Source organism: Amyelois transitella, chromosome 15, assembly GCF_032362555.1.
Source record: "Amyelois transitella isolate CPQ chromosome 15, ilAmyTran1.1, whole genome shotgun sequence".
NCBI lineage: Eukaryota > Metazoa > Arthropoda > Insecta > Lepidoptera > Pyralidae > Amyelois > Amyelois transitella.
In genome coordinates this window covers 6,865,477-6,880,697 of record NC_083518.1, presented here as the reverse complement: position 1 = coordinate 6,880,697, position 15,221 = coordinate 6,865,477, and the positions used below count along the sequence as shown (strand labels likewise).

At 35.6% G+C, this 15,221-nt stretch overlaps 1 protein-coding gene across 6 annotated transcripts; it reads right to left on the bottom strand.

Moving 5' to 3' along the window:
* Positions 1 to 706: 706 nt before the first annotated feature.
* On the bottom strand, positions 707 to 12,141 carry LOC106139515 (uncharacterized). 6 transcript variants are annotated; one of them, XM_060948119.1, is made up of 8 exons: positions 12,002 to 12,141; positions 8,714 to 8,830; positions 8,187 to 8,426; positions 5,978 to 6,220; positions 4,252 to 4,416; positions 3,336 to 3,560; positions 3,103 to 3,185; positions 707 to 1,017 (listed from the first exon to the last, which is right to left on the bottom strand). In XM_060948119.1, exons 2-7 carry the CDS (start codon positions 8,802 to 8,804, stop codon positions 3,115 to 3,117), a joined length of 1,035 nt encoding a protein of 344 aa, XP_060804102.1. In that variant the 5' UTR covers positions 8,805 to 8,830; positions 12,002 to 12,141; the 3' UTR covers positions 707 to 1,017; positions 3,103 to 3,114. The 6 variants fall into 6 exon arrangements, with proteins under 6 accessions (XP_060804102.1, XP_060804103.1, XP_060804104.1 ...); XM_060948120.1 differs by lacking the exon at positions 12,002 to 12,141 and adding an exon at positions 11,775 to 11,972; XM_060948121.1 differs by lacking the exon at positions 3,103 to 3,185.
* Between the last annotated feature and the right edge of the window lie 3,080 nt (positions 12,142 to 15,221).

Sequence of the window (15,221 nt, the reverse complement as noted above, 5' to 3'; positions counted from 1 at the left end):
ATATTAAAAATATTTTACGATTTAAACAAATAGACCGACTTGGACATCGCATGATTTGATTATTAGTATGTATTGCACTACACAGCACGTGAGTCTGAGTATACCTGTATGATGAATGATGAGCGATTTGATTTAGTAGAATAGTTTGAAGGCACTATAACGGTTAACCGTTACATGTTTAAAACACATATAGTTATACCTGCACTTTGAAAGCGGTAGTAGATATTTATTATACTTACGGGTATATTGACGTCAATAAGCGATAGGTACCTTGTCTTAAATTGAAAATAAATCTATTTCTACTAATAAAGATATCCATACATATTTATATATCTTAAATGTGAAAGTGTTTATTTGTTCACGTCAAAACCACTAAACCCATCGCCATGAAATGTTGCATTTGTATACCTTTGTATTGGAAGAACTGTATAGATTTCCAGCTAGTTTTTGGTTTATATCAAACTAGCGACCTGCTCCAGCTTCACAAGGGAAGCATATCATCAACAACTCTCGGAGATTACCGCATAAAGACAGCGAAAATAAGTCTTTACAAAATGAAGTGGGTTGATTTTGATTGAAATTTGGCACAAAGAAAGATGTAGGTATACTTACAGCCTTTAATTACTGGATATTCCGAGATTTCTTGCCCCTGTGTTTTGAAGTCGACCCGGAAACAATGCTAAGAGGATAAGGATAAAACACAACAGAGTTTTAGAGTATTTTATTGATTTTTTTATCTTTTGGAATACATAAAAATATTTTATTTAAACAAAATTCGTATTATGCATAAGTAACAAGTGTTTCATCGTGACAGTGACTATGAATTGCAGTCTTTGAGATCTTGTATGAAACAAAGTGAATATGACTCGAATAATTTTACAGTTCACTGTTTTATTTTTACCAATCCATAATAAAACATAATCGACGCTGTAGACAAATGTTTGTAAAGTAATAAATTAAGATAATTATGTAAATAACTTAAAATAGATCCGCTGAACGCCCCTTAGAAAGCAGCAGCTGAAAAATAAAATAATATTATTAGTTGGTAATTAATTGAATACCCTTTCAGACAATATTACGTACTCTCCGCCAAAATATATAAACTAAGAAATTATTTTGCGTGGTGAATTTAAATTCATGGCATCCTTTTATTTATTTATTATTTTAGACTGTGTCCATGATTTTGAACTTTTCATTGTGTATGTGGAGCGATAATACGGCTCGACGATGTTGTGTCGGAGGTTTTAGGTATATATGCCTCCAATCTGTTTTTGACTGATAGCGTCGCGTGATTTTATTTTTTATTTTTGTGACTTGTGGCGTATATATTTCGCCACATGTAAAATAAATATCGAGTCTTAACCATGTTGGAAAAGCTCAAATACTATGACGGCATGTCGTAAAAAAGCAGGAAATTAAACAAAATTCAGAGATCCAACAGACGCCTTTCAATTGTTGTTATATTTTCATGGTTATTTACTATTTAACAAAATCTACTGAATACATGTATAACATATTCCACAAGTTAAAGAATCGCCACAGAAATTTATTTCGATTCACGAGTGGGATTCACGACTGATTACTCCACTTAGAGTCTGCCTGAATTTTATAATAATTGAGATTTTTGCTGACAGTACGCAATATTATCATCTCGGCTACTGCCTTTCAAAAAAGAAAATGTTTATTATGATAGGTATACATTATTATTTAGTTTTATTGCCCTGCCCACTTATTCACGAATATTGACGCACATGTCTTAGCCTCTCTTTCTTTTTAACACTTCATTTTACATCAAAGATAGAAAGAGGGGAAAGATAAAAAAAATATGTCCTATTAAAGTTCGTGAATGAGCCATTCGGAAATAAAAATACATTTGTACAAATACCTTGTGAATTTTAGCAGTTTTAGCAAAAACGTTCTAATTTTTTTTATCTATGTGTAAGCAACAAGACAGAGACGATATGAGAGTTGAGAATTTTATGCGTTTAGTCCCCGATTAAATAAGAATACTATGTAAGAAGAATAATCAAATTCATAAAATTTGATACTGTATATCTGTACTTTAAAAACGAAAAGTTCTTAGCGACTGCCGTCGCTACGTAAATAAAGCGTTATCCATTCTGGCATTTCTCGTATTAATTCCCTTCGACTGTGAAGATAGGTACCTATTGGTAGTCTTTTTATATATGTACTATGTTTTTATTTCATAAACAAAATAAGGCAGTTTCTTGTTTATATCTTTATTGAAAAGAAAAATGACTAAAACCACTGCTACGAAATATTTCGTAGCTTTGTAGCTGCTACGAAGCTACGAGACATATCGCCGTACTTTTGCTACGCCGTAGTTCCTGTTACGAATGAGAACTATAAAGAGTTTGTTGAAGAGACAATATCCGATATTTAAAGAAGATAAATTGACAAAGAAGCAAAAGTAAATTTGGTCTTTTACATTTCAAAGAAGCACTAAGAACTTACATAAGAAATAAATGGAAGTCATTTTAATTTACGACTTCAAAAAAATCCCAAAAGAAACCTGTCTATTTACATCAATGTACGTATCAGATGAATTAAAAGATTCAATATCGAAAAAGTACTTACTAATAGTTTTATAGCTTTCAAAATGCATGTGCAAAGTATTTACTTAATAACTCGCGTGATTGGTGTCCACAGTTAAATGTGATGTCATGTATTGAACAGGCACAGTCAATTTATTTTACAATATGAAAATATGAAAAAAGTTCAATGATAGATGCTTTTTTTAAGTCAGAAATACAACAGGGACAACACGAATGATTTACGATCATGTAACGATAGAATTACGGATTTCTTTTTTGATATGACAGATGATTAGATGTAATTTAGTCTCATGAATTGAAATGATGAGGATTTGAACATATGGCGGAGACAACACATTCTACGAGCAGGAATGAAAAAATTGTGGTTAGTGTCATTGAAAGAACTAAAAGTCTGCCCTGTAGCTTTCTATAGTAGGTAGGTACACCTAAAGATATAAGTGCAAGGGTTCCATTTATCTAACTAATTTCTACAAAATGCTCAAGATAAAACTCGTAAAATCAATTGGATCTCTTCAAGATCGGATACCTGGTAGTTGCTTTATAGACTACGAATGAACGGTAAAGTCCTGCTTAGATCATCCACGGTGAGAGAGTCTGCCACCATTAAATCTGTCATAATTAACATCATCATTAAAATACGATTCAATAAGTAAAAACAAATTAGTGAGTGATAATTTGTGAGAGTGAAATATTTAGGCTGATTTACAGCTCGGACACCAAAGCCGTTGTGTGATTGCGTATTTACAGCCACCGACTAACCTAAAGGCCTGATCGGGTGTTTGTCCCATAGGAAGGTGCGTTTGACCGGCGACAGGTAGGAGTCACGGATGTATGAAGGGCTGCGGTCCCATCGCGCGAGCGGCTTCAGCTCCGGCCAGTCGTACCAGAAGGGGTCTCGAGTGATGGCCGAAATCGGTAGGGACGGGCTCGGGTTGAAAATATCAGCCCACGGCCGGCGCCCCCTGGCGGAGTACAGCGGCGCACCTATTACGCCAAACCATTAGTGCCAGGACAACAGACTTGGCACTTTGTGCCCACAGCTCTGCTCTTCGTCATCGCCCAAACAAAAAGCGAAAGCGATCAGTGAGTAGCCACACATGATACGTCCAACAAATGCTTTAGTTCATGTAATGATGCAACATTTTGAAGTTTCACATTCCATGGTATGGCCATGAATGCTTGAGTTAATATCAATTGCATTGAAGTTGAAAAAAAAGTGAACATAATAAGAATACAACTTCACAAGTATCTTTAACAGTGATAAAAATAAGATAGAAATGAATTATTTTCAAATGTTAGTGATTCTAATTATATCCTAAAAATATGAAGATATTATTGAAGCTGGCATTCCTCATGCTGGTTTTTTATTTAACAGGTATAGAACACGTACACTCAGTTGGGTTTTATTCATAACAAAGGTAACAAAAACTAACTAGAAACAGTGGGTAAAGATCTGGTGAGTGAAAACGTCTTGATATTTCAGTCACAGAGAAGATGTTTAAATAGTTTTAAGGATTTGTTGCACTATCTACAGTTTTAATTATTCAAGTCTAACTACATCACATGTGAGACAGAAGGAACTTTATTAGGCGCTGAATGTCCTAAATATCGATGCTGAAGGGTCGTGACGAAGATACAGGGTGTTTATTTAGGGTCTGTTGCCCTTCCGGCTTACCGTCGGCATCGTAAGCGACCTCGCAATCGCGGGGCGGGCTTATCCGGGGCTTCACCGGCGTCGGGGACTTCCCTCGGAGCGAGCGGTCAATGTCAGCCCATTTTTCAGCTTCAGCGAAAAAGGGATCCTTATTGAATGCGTCCGATATCCTCTGCGGCCACGCTCCTTCACGGCAAGTCTCATTATCAATACCAACTCGAGTAACGCGGAAACCGAACATCGTACAGAGAGAACTAGCTCAAAGGGATCTCAAAGTTATTTATAGTGTTGAATCAGTGAGTGTAGTGTTCTTGCTATCATGAATACGCAATGGGGTGAACATTCTTTGATGAATGTTTTGCGTATAATGTTTATACAGAATGCTTTCATGCATAAGTGGCGGCGCTGCGCTGGTGGAACGAGTTATTAACATTAATTATTTAAGTTTAAGGATAAATTACTGGCGTTACACAAAATAATTAACCAATAATGATCAAGGTACTAAACTACAAAATCAAAACACGAATTGGTCTTTTATAATTTAATATAAAAATATTTTGCAACGTGTTAGGTTAGGTAAATAAAATTTTGTACTATCCAACAAAAAAATTAAAGTTGCTGATTTGCATAATTTACAAAAATATTTCTAAGTTTTATACTATTTATTTGAATAGCTATATATATTTTGTCTTAACTTTGGCTTCCTGAGTTCAAGTACAATGTGGTTAACTAGCGTTATAAAACAAATGCCAAACATGATGAGAATCGATTTTATGTACAAAATAATTTTGAATTTTGATCTTAAGTGACTATTTATTTCTATTTTACAGCAATGATTAATATTCATAATGGCAAAATTGTACAAATTTTGGTAACAATATAAAAAGTGTTTATACATATATAGATCTAAAATAGATTGGGCAGTTAAACCACACAAAAAGATTCACATGAAATTGAATCTAGTAGGTGACTGCCCTTATTTTGACAATTTAAATCCTTACGTTTATATACGAAATATACCAAATATGACATATACGTATAGTATGTATACATACACAGTGAAAGCAATGCTTTTGTTTATATTTCGTACATAATTTTGGAATAATCGAATAACCATAATTCGCTGTTTCGTTAAGTCCCCCGAGACACAAAAAAGACAATTCTTATATATGCAATAAAACAGCGAATCCTGGCATTACTATTATATCCATCGAACTAGAAAAAAGCTTGCTTTTTGCTAGCTCTATGATAACATTTACAGACATGTAAGTAAAGCAGATGTCATGTACAATCGAGACATGTTTTCTCATCTTAATAACTGTTCTATTATTCTTGGACATATTATACATAGGTAGCACTTTGTACCAACAGCTTCGTAAGGAAAAACAAATAAATTATTAATATCGGCGAGTGTAAAAAGCTTATCCACGATGATCATCTATCAATTACCTCTATGTCTGTCATGATGTTATTCTTAAATTCTGAACGCATTTGTAACGCGATACAACACGACGCGACCACGTCAGTGGAATGTCAAATCGTTGTGTAAAGTTTTGCAACTACTACCTGGAACTAATTGAACACGTTCACTGCTGAAATTACGCCTAGCGCGAGGAGCACTGCTGAGGCGCGTATTGTACATTGCTTCATACATTTCCATACTTTACAACTTGGTCCCATCGTGCCGGACGCGTGACGTCACAAATGCGTTCAGATTATGTTCGTGCATAAATTTGTTAGTATTTACCTGTTCCCCAGTGCGGTTTGTTGTCGGGTTCATATTCGATGCCTTTGAGGCTCTTCTCCAGGGGGCTGGGGAGGATGGGGGCGCTCAGGTCGGTGATGGGGTAGGCCCGGTCCTTCAGGTAGAGGCCGTAGCGGGAGGGATAGAGCCTGTCAATGGCAGCCAGTCTGTCCAGATGATCCTGCCACGCCTTGTGGGCGTCGAAGGGGTCGACGCCTCGTCGCACGCGCCTCGGCACATGGTAAACTGTTTAAAAAAAAGAATTAGAAATAACCAAAAATGTGACAAACTCATTGGAAGAAGAATAGATTCGTCTGAAGAATCCTTGTTAAGTGGAAAAGTAGAGTAAAGAAAATTGACTATAGTTTCTTGAAATGGTTTACAAAAAAATGGATAATCTGAAACAGAATAGATATTTTGGAATTCCAACCATTTTTACATGGCATTCCTAATGTTAGAATTTTCTATTAGTTGGATTTAATGTGCCGAGCAAAAGCGTTAATCTTAATGATAATGATGTTATGGGGTATAAAGATATAAATATACAGCCAACTAAAGAACTCACCTCTTAATTATATTCCTGGGATGACTATATAAGTAAAATAGTATTATGGGATTATTATATTATTTATTGAGTATAATATTCGCTAAACGCGATAAATAAAATAAACTGCGTCACCTGACAAATGCTAGAAGATATAAACAATGAAATCGATGTAACATTCATGGATATACAAGTGTGAGGTGCTGTTATGTATAAAAAAGAGGTGATTTCTGTTTGATGATCCATGCGTTATTAGCCATGACCCTTTATGAACGTAGACTAGCGCAAGCAACAACATTTAAAGTACTGAAGCGGTGAAATATTAAATGAGTTCGGATGGCGAAACTCTTATGTGACTGAACTATGTGCAAAATTATAAAATATTTTTTAATAATTAATGTATTTTATATACTTAATAATTATCATTAAATAGAGTGTAATTAAATTCATAAATATATAAGTATTATGGAGATTTGAAACTCAAGACGGTATATGAATGAGACGTGATTTTTATAACTCGATTGAAATCATGTCTGTGTGTTTTTCCATGTAATGTTAAACCGATTCATTAGCAAATAGTATCTCCGAGCCTATGACAGGATTCACATCAGATTCAGTATTTCCAAAATTTATTTATTTTTAAATAAAAAACGATAGAAAGTTTAATATTAACATAGCAGAATAAGCCCGCATAGATTTTATGTAGGCATACATATTATCAACAAATATAACTGCATTTTCAGTATAATCTTCTTGCAGTTCTTTAAGTTCTATTTACACTCTAATATATTAGAGTACTTTAGTAGTACAATAACTCGCGTGATTAAGTATCGCGGCATTCATATGAACTTGATCCGAAATTAATTTAAACTCCCCCGGAGACTTTTGATCCTGAAAATAATTGAAATGGCGCCTATATTCAATGCCAATTTTTGTTAATTGTGTCTTGTTTTGTATAACACCTAACCATGTCTATATGAAATCTTCTTGAACAAGCACATAGCTGAATTGTATTTAAATTTTTATTAAGATACAATATGATATGTCCAAAAGGTATATACAGTGGGTATAATACATATAATCAATCGTTATTATTAGCTGATTTAAAACATTTTGAGCCTTGAAAGGCAAATCTACAGCGTGCCAAAACATAAAACTGATTGCCAATTTAGATAATTGACAATCCGTCAATGATTAATTAAAATGGTGATTGTGTCCTTAACAGAGCTGTCCTTATTTACAAACTACTGAAAATACTTCATTAGACCTATGGCAACAGTTGCCAGAAAAATGATTAGTCCACAGTGTTACGAGTATTCTGTTTCATAGAATAACTTTAGAATGTGTGTTTGCAACTGATAATAATTATCACCATCAAGAACAAAAACGTTTTCTAATATTGCATTTCAATTGTTAGCTTTATTTGACAAGTTTACAACTGCGCGGAAATCTGCAAGACTGCGACACATTATTTGTATAGTTTCATACAGATTATGGCATTTCCAATGTCTTATTCCGATTTATGCACTGACCACAGTTTATTTTTTAAATTATGGTCAAATTAAAAATAATTTCGTTAACGCTGTTTGTGAATAAGGGCATCAATGTTGTGTCAATGATTGTAGCATTAGTGTAGTGCTAATGTATTAGCAAGGTTTGTGTACTAACCTGGCCTGTACCGATCGAGGGAACGCGCGTAATTGTGGGCGTAGATTGGGCGTGGGGAGTAGCCGTAAGTTTCGCGGTGGACGGGGAGGTAACGGTACCCTGGGACCGTGATCCTCTCGGCAGCGGCGATGGGGTCGTCGTAGATGGACTTGCTGTAGGGATATGACGTAGATAGCAGCTCAGGGAAAACGCTGCGGCGCGTGGGCCTGTACCTCTCCTCGGCTCTGATGTCTTCCGATCCTGCGGCAATAGAATCATAGTTTAAGTGACACCTTTGATTTAAAATTTCTGTGGGAGTTTCTTATTTATATTTTTTACTTCTGGAGTTGGTCTCAAGTAGATACACCTCTCTGGAAAAGAGCCCAATGGTGCGCCAAAATTCTAAATTGGGTAAGTCAGGTTCTTATACGAACGAAGCGGCTTTCGTCTAACCTGTGGAACCTTTTCAGGAGCACCTTACCCATCATAGTTTATTTGACATCTTTTCCTGACCAAAGAGTAAAATTGTTATAGGAATATTAACATACCTTTAAGAGAACGCACAAAGGATTGCCAAAATCTGGCTTTCTTTGATGGCGTCTCGTTTCTGCCAATCATTTCTAAATGATTTTTAAACATTGTGGCAGCTTATGTCGTGCTCGTGTCTGTAACAAAACGATTATTTTTCAAATAATTATCTCAAGATCGGCATTATGTCTACAAGTTAATGAATAAACAACATTAACCTTGAGTTTAACTTAGGTTATGTTAAAAAACGATGCCCAAGTGACATAATTGAGTATAATAGCTTGTTCGTCCCTCATAAATAGAGCAGTGACGTATGGAGAGTTAGCAGCAGAGCAAAAATAGCCGTCGGCTGGCTGTCGTGTCGAATGGCCCATGGTCTTGGCCGCGCGCCAGCTTGCCCGTGCCACAGGGAAACTTGAAATCGGCCGTTTTTACGAATGTCTGCTCACCGCGCGGTTATTTTCGAGTTTCTGTCGACCTTGTTGCCATTTTCATTTCGGACAAGTCAGCGGCCGGCCACAATTTCTTATTACGTAAGCTCGCTCTTTAGAATGTGATGTGAAACTAATGAGGGTTTACGACGGCCTCGGTGTATTTTGGTAGCTTGGCTTTATAGATTTCGAGTTTTACTTTTGATAAAACGAACAACTGCTCTACATTATTTTATATAACAATCCAGAATCCAACTCATACCAACTTGATAGTGAAAGCGAACTTCAAAATTTATGACCGTATGTGTAACAATAACACAATAGTTAAACGTGCATCTATATTTCCAAAAAAGAGGTTAATCTACCCCATTGGGCAGAATAATGTGACGAAAGAAATGAATTAATAGAATAGGAACAAATAAAACCGATCGATTTAGTCCAAAAGTAAGTCGCCCTAGTGGTATGGAATACTAATTTTAGGATATAAATAGTATATTAAGTAAGTACTCTATGTAAATAAACATCTCAGGCTAACCAACCAACCAGAAAAAGATTATTGTATCTTGACTTGAACAAGGAACGAATCCAGATTTTAGGTTTAAAGAAAAAGCAGCCAAACTGGCCAATTTTTCCTTGTGTCTATTTTATGACACTTGAACTTATGTATTGATATTTACTTATTTTTATCGTAAGAAGAAGGTTTTTTGATATTAAGTGTTATCTCATAACATGAACAGACTTTTATCCATTTTTGTAGTATTATTGACTAATTGTAATATAGGTAACAATAATGAACCGATGGGCAAACTTCTTTTCAGTTTTGCATAAGCAAAGTCATAAAAGCCGAAGGAATAAAAAGAATCAAGTAACTGAGAGCTGACCGACAGTAAAGCTAGATTGTAATAATTTAGCCTAATGCTATGTTGTTTACTGGCTATCAATCTCTTAATGTAAACGCTTCCACACTTCAATATGACGTGATTATGTACACAAAACGTGGGCTTTACAGCATTCATTTAGTAATTTGCGTCAGAGGGGTAAATTTAGAAGCACATAAGCGAAATTTCTTCAGCATTTGATTTGTATGGCAGTTAGCTACTTTGAGTACAGTCATTATCCTTTTGGCGTTTGTTTTAACTGTATCTTGAGAAAAGGAATACTCCATCTCTATAGCATAGCTTACATACAAGGAGACTTAAGGATGCGCTCCTACTTCGACTACTACAAGCTTTCATGCTTGTCCGGTAGCAAAGTAGAAAAAAGTAATGTATGCCAGCTGCAGTGCAGATTGTTAAATTCTGAGAAAGGCTTATAAATTTGGATGCTTCTTTTAAATGATAGGCTATGATTGTAAATTACATTATAAGGTCATCTAGCGGAACGTGTCCTTTCAGTCTTTTGGAAGCTGTTGACTCTTGTTGGTTGAATAAAGATTTGATATATTTATGAATGTGTCTCCCTTGGTGAGAAGCTTGATCCACTTATCATAATCCATGATATATCAGCACAAAGCTAAGTCTGGTCCCTGATAACTTCATAAGAGTACCTAACTCAGATTCATCGTGGCTATTTCACTAGGTAGAATTGATTTCTTCCTTGACTTACCTACTGTAAAAAATATAATTCACATCAGGTTTCGTTGTGATTATTTATTTTTCTTTATTAATTATATTTAGCAATTTACTTTCTCCGGTAAGTTTTATTTTGTAGGTACGATGGACGCAATTTTAACAGAATGCAATGCATATGCTTCTTAGGTAAATAATCACAGAACGGATTCATTGAACACAGTATTCAGTAAAGTTGACACATTCATGGATGTTGTTATTATAAAAATTAAAAAATGATAAAAAAAACTTAAATAGGTACCTAAGTACGCTTCTAGTCATCAGAATTTATATTCCTTCTAAGGGAAGCTATCGGCAATGGAGTTATAGCAAACCATACAACGGACTTCCATTAAAGTTCAGGTCAAGAACGAAGGCCAATGTCAATTCAACATCGACGAAAGAAATGTGAAAGTGTACCGGACGACGTTTAAAAATAGAAAATTACCTACGCAATGCCGAACTATTTTCGCGATCGGTCGTTATTTATCGACATTTAGATAACCCGTTAAAAATCGTGCGATTGTGAAACGGTTACGAAAATATACGAAGGCGTCGATTTGGCGGGATTGCAAATTTGGCTAGGGAGGGGCGCGGCCGAAAATAGGCGCGCGCGCGGCCGGATCGGATTCACGGCAATCCGGGATGCGACGCCGCGCGACAGCTGTGGCGTGGCGGGATGCGCACACAGCAACATGATGACATATGCCACTGATGGTGCTTATAGCCAGATTTTAAACACTTTAGGTCATAATTTTATATTAAAGTTCTCCTCAATCGTTAATAAAGGAAAAGTCAAATATGAAATTGCAGTATTTTAGTTCCAAATTGCTCTCTTTTTACAGTTTACAAGTTTCATTGTCATTCAAATAATTTCCCAATATTATTTGGCAGCATAAAAAAAAATATTTAATTAAATATTATTATGTAAGCCATTGCATAAAAAATATTTAATTAAATATTATAATGTAAGGGTGGTCACTAATATTTACATTATTATTTATCTCGAGCACTTTAAAACAGGTAAGTAGTACATAACTTACGTGCTGAAGAACCAAAGTTACCGGTAAGAAGTCAGCTTATCTCGACAAAACACCCGCGAAACTGAAAACTAGTATTTCAGGCCGACATTCAAGACTGTGGAGCGAGACGGCGATACAATTGCGCAACTTTAGGGAGACGAAGCACTCGTACTCGGGCGGTCGCATTTGACCAAACGGAGTCACACTTGGCACAGCCCTAAGGGACTTAGATGAAACACTGGTCTTACCGATTAAAATAATGGTCGTTAAATAATAGTTGTGTTGTGTCGTGGACGAGCCGACGTCGAGTGTCGGACCGGGGCGGGCGCGCACTGGGGCTCGGGCCGCGCCGGCCGCCCGCCCGCGTCCCCGCCCTGACTCCCGCCCGCCCAACGTAATCACCAAACATATTATTTTGTTCGTGTTTTACTACTTTCCTGGTCTAGGATATATCGAGCGTTTTGCACTCGCACTTTTATTCATCGTCTGTTTAGTTAAAACTGTTGATAAATTGCCGGTGATTGAAAATTATTTTAGGCATCTGCATTATCTTATCTTAGTTGATTATTGTATTTTTTAAATAGGTATGTTATGTGACAACAATTACCGGTGAATACTTTATACATCGCCAATTATCTAAGTCGTTAAATTAACCTTATCTGAGGTCTACTTACTACGAGTACATAATACTTTTGAGCTTTTACTTTTAATAGTCTTCAGAATTAGCGCCGGTATTAATTATTTACTTACATTTTTGCACGGTATATCTAATCAAAGCTCGTTGGATATATCAATTCTATCATAAAACCTAGTCCTGAACGTGGCCTTTCAAGTTTTATGCCTATTAGCAATCAATCTTCCCCGTAAAATATAATTGATAGATAAACATAATTGATCTGTGTGTTAAATATCTCCAACAGATGAATTTCCACACAGTAAATACCTAAATCTGAAACGACGACAAAAATAGAATCACCCACCTGATGCTGCCCAAGCGCAGGTGATTCAACCGCAAATTTTCTTACTCTGAGTGGTTTGTTTGTACAGTGCTGTAATGACATTGAAATTTACATCTGTTTACCTTGATTCTTACGTATATTTATATGCTCGTAATGCTCGTTTACGAAATAAATAAATAACGGTAATTGGTAATATGATAAACGATCTTACCAAACCCATACTACTTTACCATTTATATTTTTTTAACTTTGTTTGTTTAAACATCCCCTTTACTGCTTTCTGCTCCACGATGTTATGTTGGGAAAAAGAGATTGCCTTTTTTGAAATATGATTCAAAAAGATAAATTAGAAATCATTTTCTTATCATTATACTAATGAGCACATGCACATATACGTAATTACTAACTGTTTTAAAAATGCCAATTTTTTAATCCTTCTACGCAAAAGAATTACAGAACATTTTCAGCAGATCGTAAGTTTTTAATTATGAGCGGATGTTTGTAAAACTTTGATTTAAATGTGCGTCGTTAAAGAAAAAGGTGTTGATACAGCGATAGTGCGTCGTATGAGAATCGTGATGAGGATCATGTGAAAAGTATTTTTTATTATTAGAACTTACAGTAAGCGAGTGATCCCCGAGGACTACTCTTACTGTAGCTTCTTAAAAAGCGGAATGTGAAATCGAGAAGTTTGTGAATATGAAAACATTTTTTCTTGTTTTGGCAAATATTCTTTATCTTTTTCTCTCTCTATTTTTCAAGTTTTAAACTTGTCGTAATTCTAATAGGCGCTCCACACTCACGCGAGTCATCACGCGAGACTTTTCACAAGAATCTCGGCAAGAATTTCAGCAAGAAGCTCCTTGGATCCACGACAGACGCAGAAATAACTGCTGCGGCGAGCTTATTGCTATGCGCATTTGATTGTTATTTTTTGTTTTTAGGTCGTCAATATAGTATAGTATGTTTTCATTAACATACTAACTTATAATTTTCCATGAATGTTTGATTTTCATACATACCTTGCGAGCTAGACAGAGCCAACAGTAACCTAACCTATGTCTATATATTATACCTTGCTAGCCTTCGCGTCGCCTTACAAATCTCTAGAAAAGAGATAGAATAGTATTATTTTAAAGTTACGAAATCAGGCATTTATTTTAACTATTATTATTTTATTTTAAAGTACTGGTTGTTCTTCCTTCTAGCTTTGGTCCCGGTTGCATTCTTACCTCTCTGGAGATGAGCCCGGGGTTTGACTATGAATCCTAGATTGAGTCAGGTTTTTACACGAAGCGACTCTCATCTGACCTCCGCATCCTTTGCAGGTACCTAAACATAACCCGTATTGGATCGATCATGGTTTCACATCTGATTGGCTATGTGCAGGTTTCCTCACGATGTTTTCCCTCACCGTAAGAGCATAGGTTAGTATTCAAAATTAATTGTACATAATATCTAAAATAGTCATTGGTACGTGGCCGTGGTGGAATTCGAACCCGTGCCTTTCTGCGCATCACGCATTTTAACCAGGCACCTTACCGATTCGACCACCGACGCACGTTGCGGGAATATATATAAGTTTATAAATTAACCAAAAATTAAAAGTGAAAATAACATGACATCATATGAATTGGATATTCACATACACTTAACCAAAACAAATTGCTAACAAAAACATCAATGTAAATCCACCCATTGTATAATCTCATTTGTATCTGCCACAGATTTATTTTTACACTTGGACGCTCGCACCATGTTCAAAATTTTTAATTAGTATATTATATTTATTAATGGATTAGACAATTGGCAAGCAGAGATGTAATAGTTAATGATGTGTTTAATTTTGATATGAAATGAAATTAATAAGTACCACTTCATATTACAATCGTTCTCATAAATTCAACTCTAAATTAATTTGAATGTCAATTCTATCATTAAGCCAAACAGCTAAACGTGGCCTTCCAGTCTTTGCAAGTGACTCTGTCTATCTCGCTAGGGATATAGACGTGATTATGTGTATGTACATTTGTTAAACAATATTAATCATCAACACATAATAAGGCTAAAAATTTCATGTCTGTTGGTCATCAAATATTTATCCAAAAACTGATAGCATAACTGACATAAGTGCCGGAAACCACATTGTAAGTAGAATTTATGATTTTTTTATATTTGTACTTTCATTCTTATAAATTAATTGGCAAAACCAGTAGACATTTCGCAGCCTAGCATTCTAATCTAAATCGCCTGGCCTTCACTATGACTGCAAGGAGAGGAAACTATATTGAGAGTGAGTCGCCAATTAATTTAGCGTGCAATGCGGTACAAACCTTGAATTTCTTAGGCTCATTACAAAAACAATCAAAAATGCTACCCGTTTCTTATAAATCACGGGTGACTTCAGGATGTGGAATAAACCAATTTTTGGTTTACCTTACACGCTCGCTAAAATTGTGTTCTACTCTTTTTTTGATAATAGTATCTCGTCTCGTCTCGTTGGATATGA

Coding starts and splice junctions, on each gene's coding strand:
- LOC106139515 (XM_060948119.1), bottom strand. CDS start 8,804: ATGTTTAAAAATCATTTAGAAATGATTGGCAGAAACGAGACGCCATCA. Junction 8,427..8,713: donor CTTTGTGCGTTCTCTTAAAG/GTATGTTAATAT, acceptor CTATTGCCGCAG/GATCGGAAGACATCAGAGCC. Junction 3,186..3,335: donor ACACCCGATCAGGCCTTTAG/GTTAGTCGGTGG, acceptor TAATTATGACAG/ATTTAATGGTGGCAGACTCT.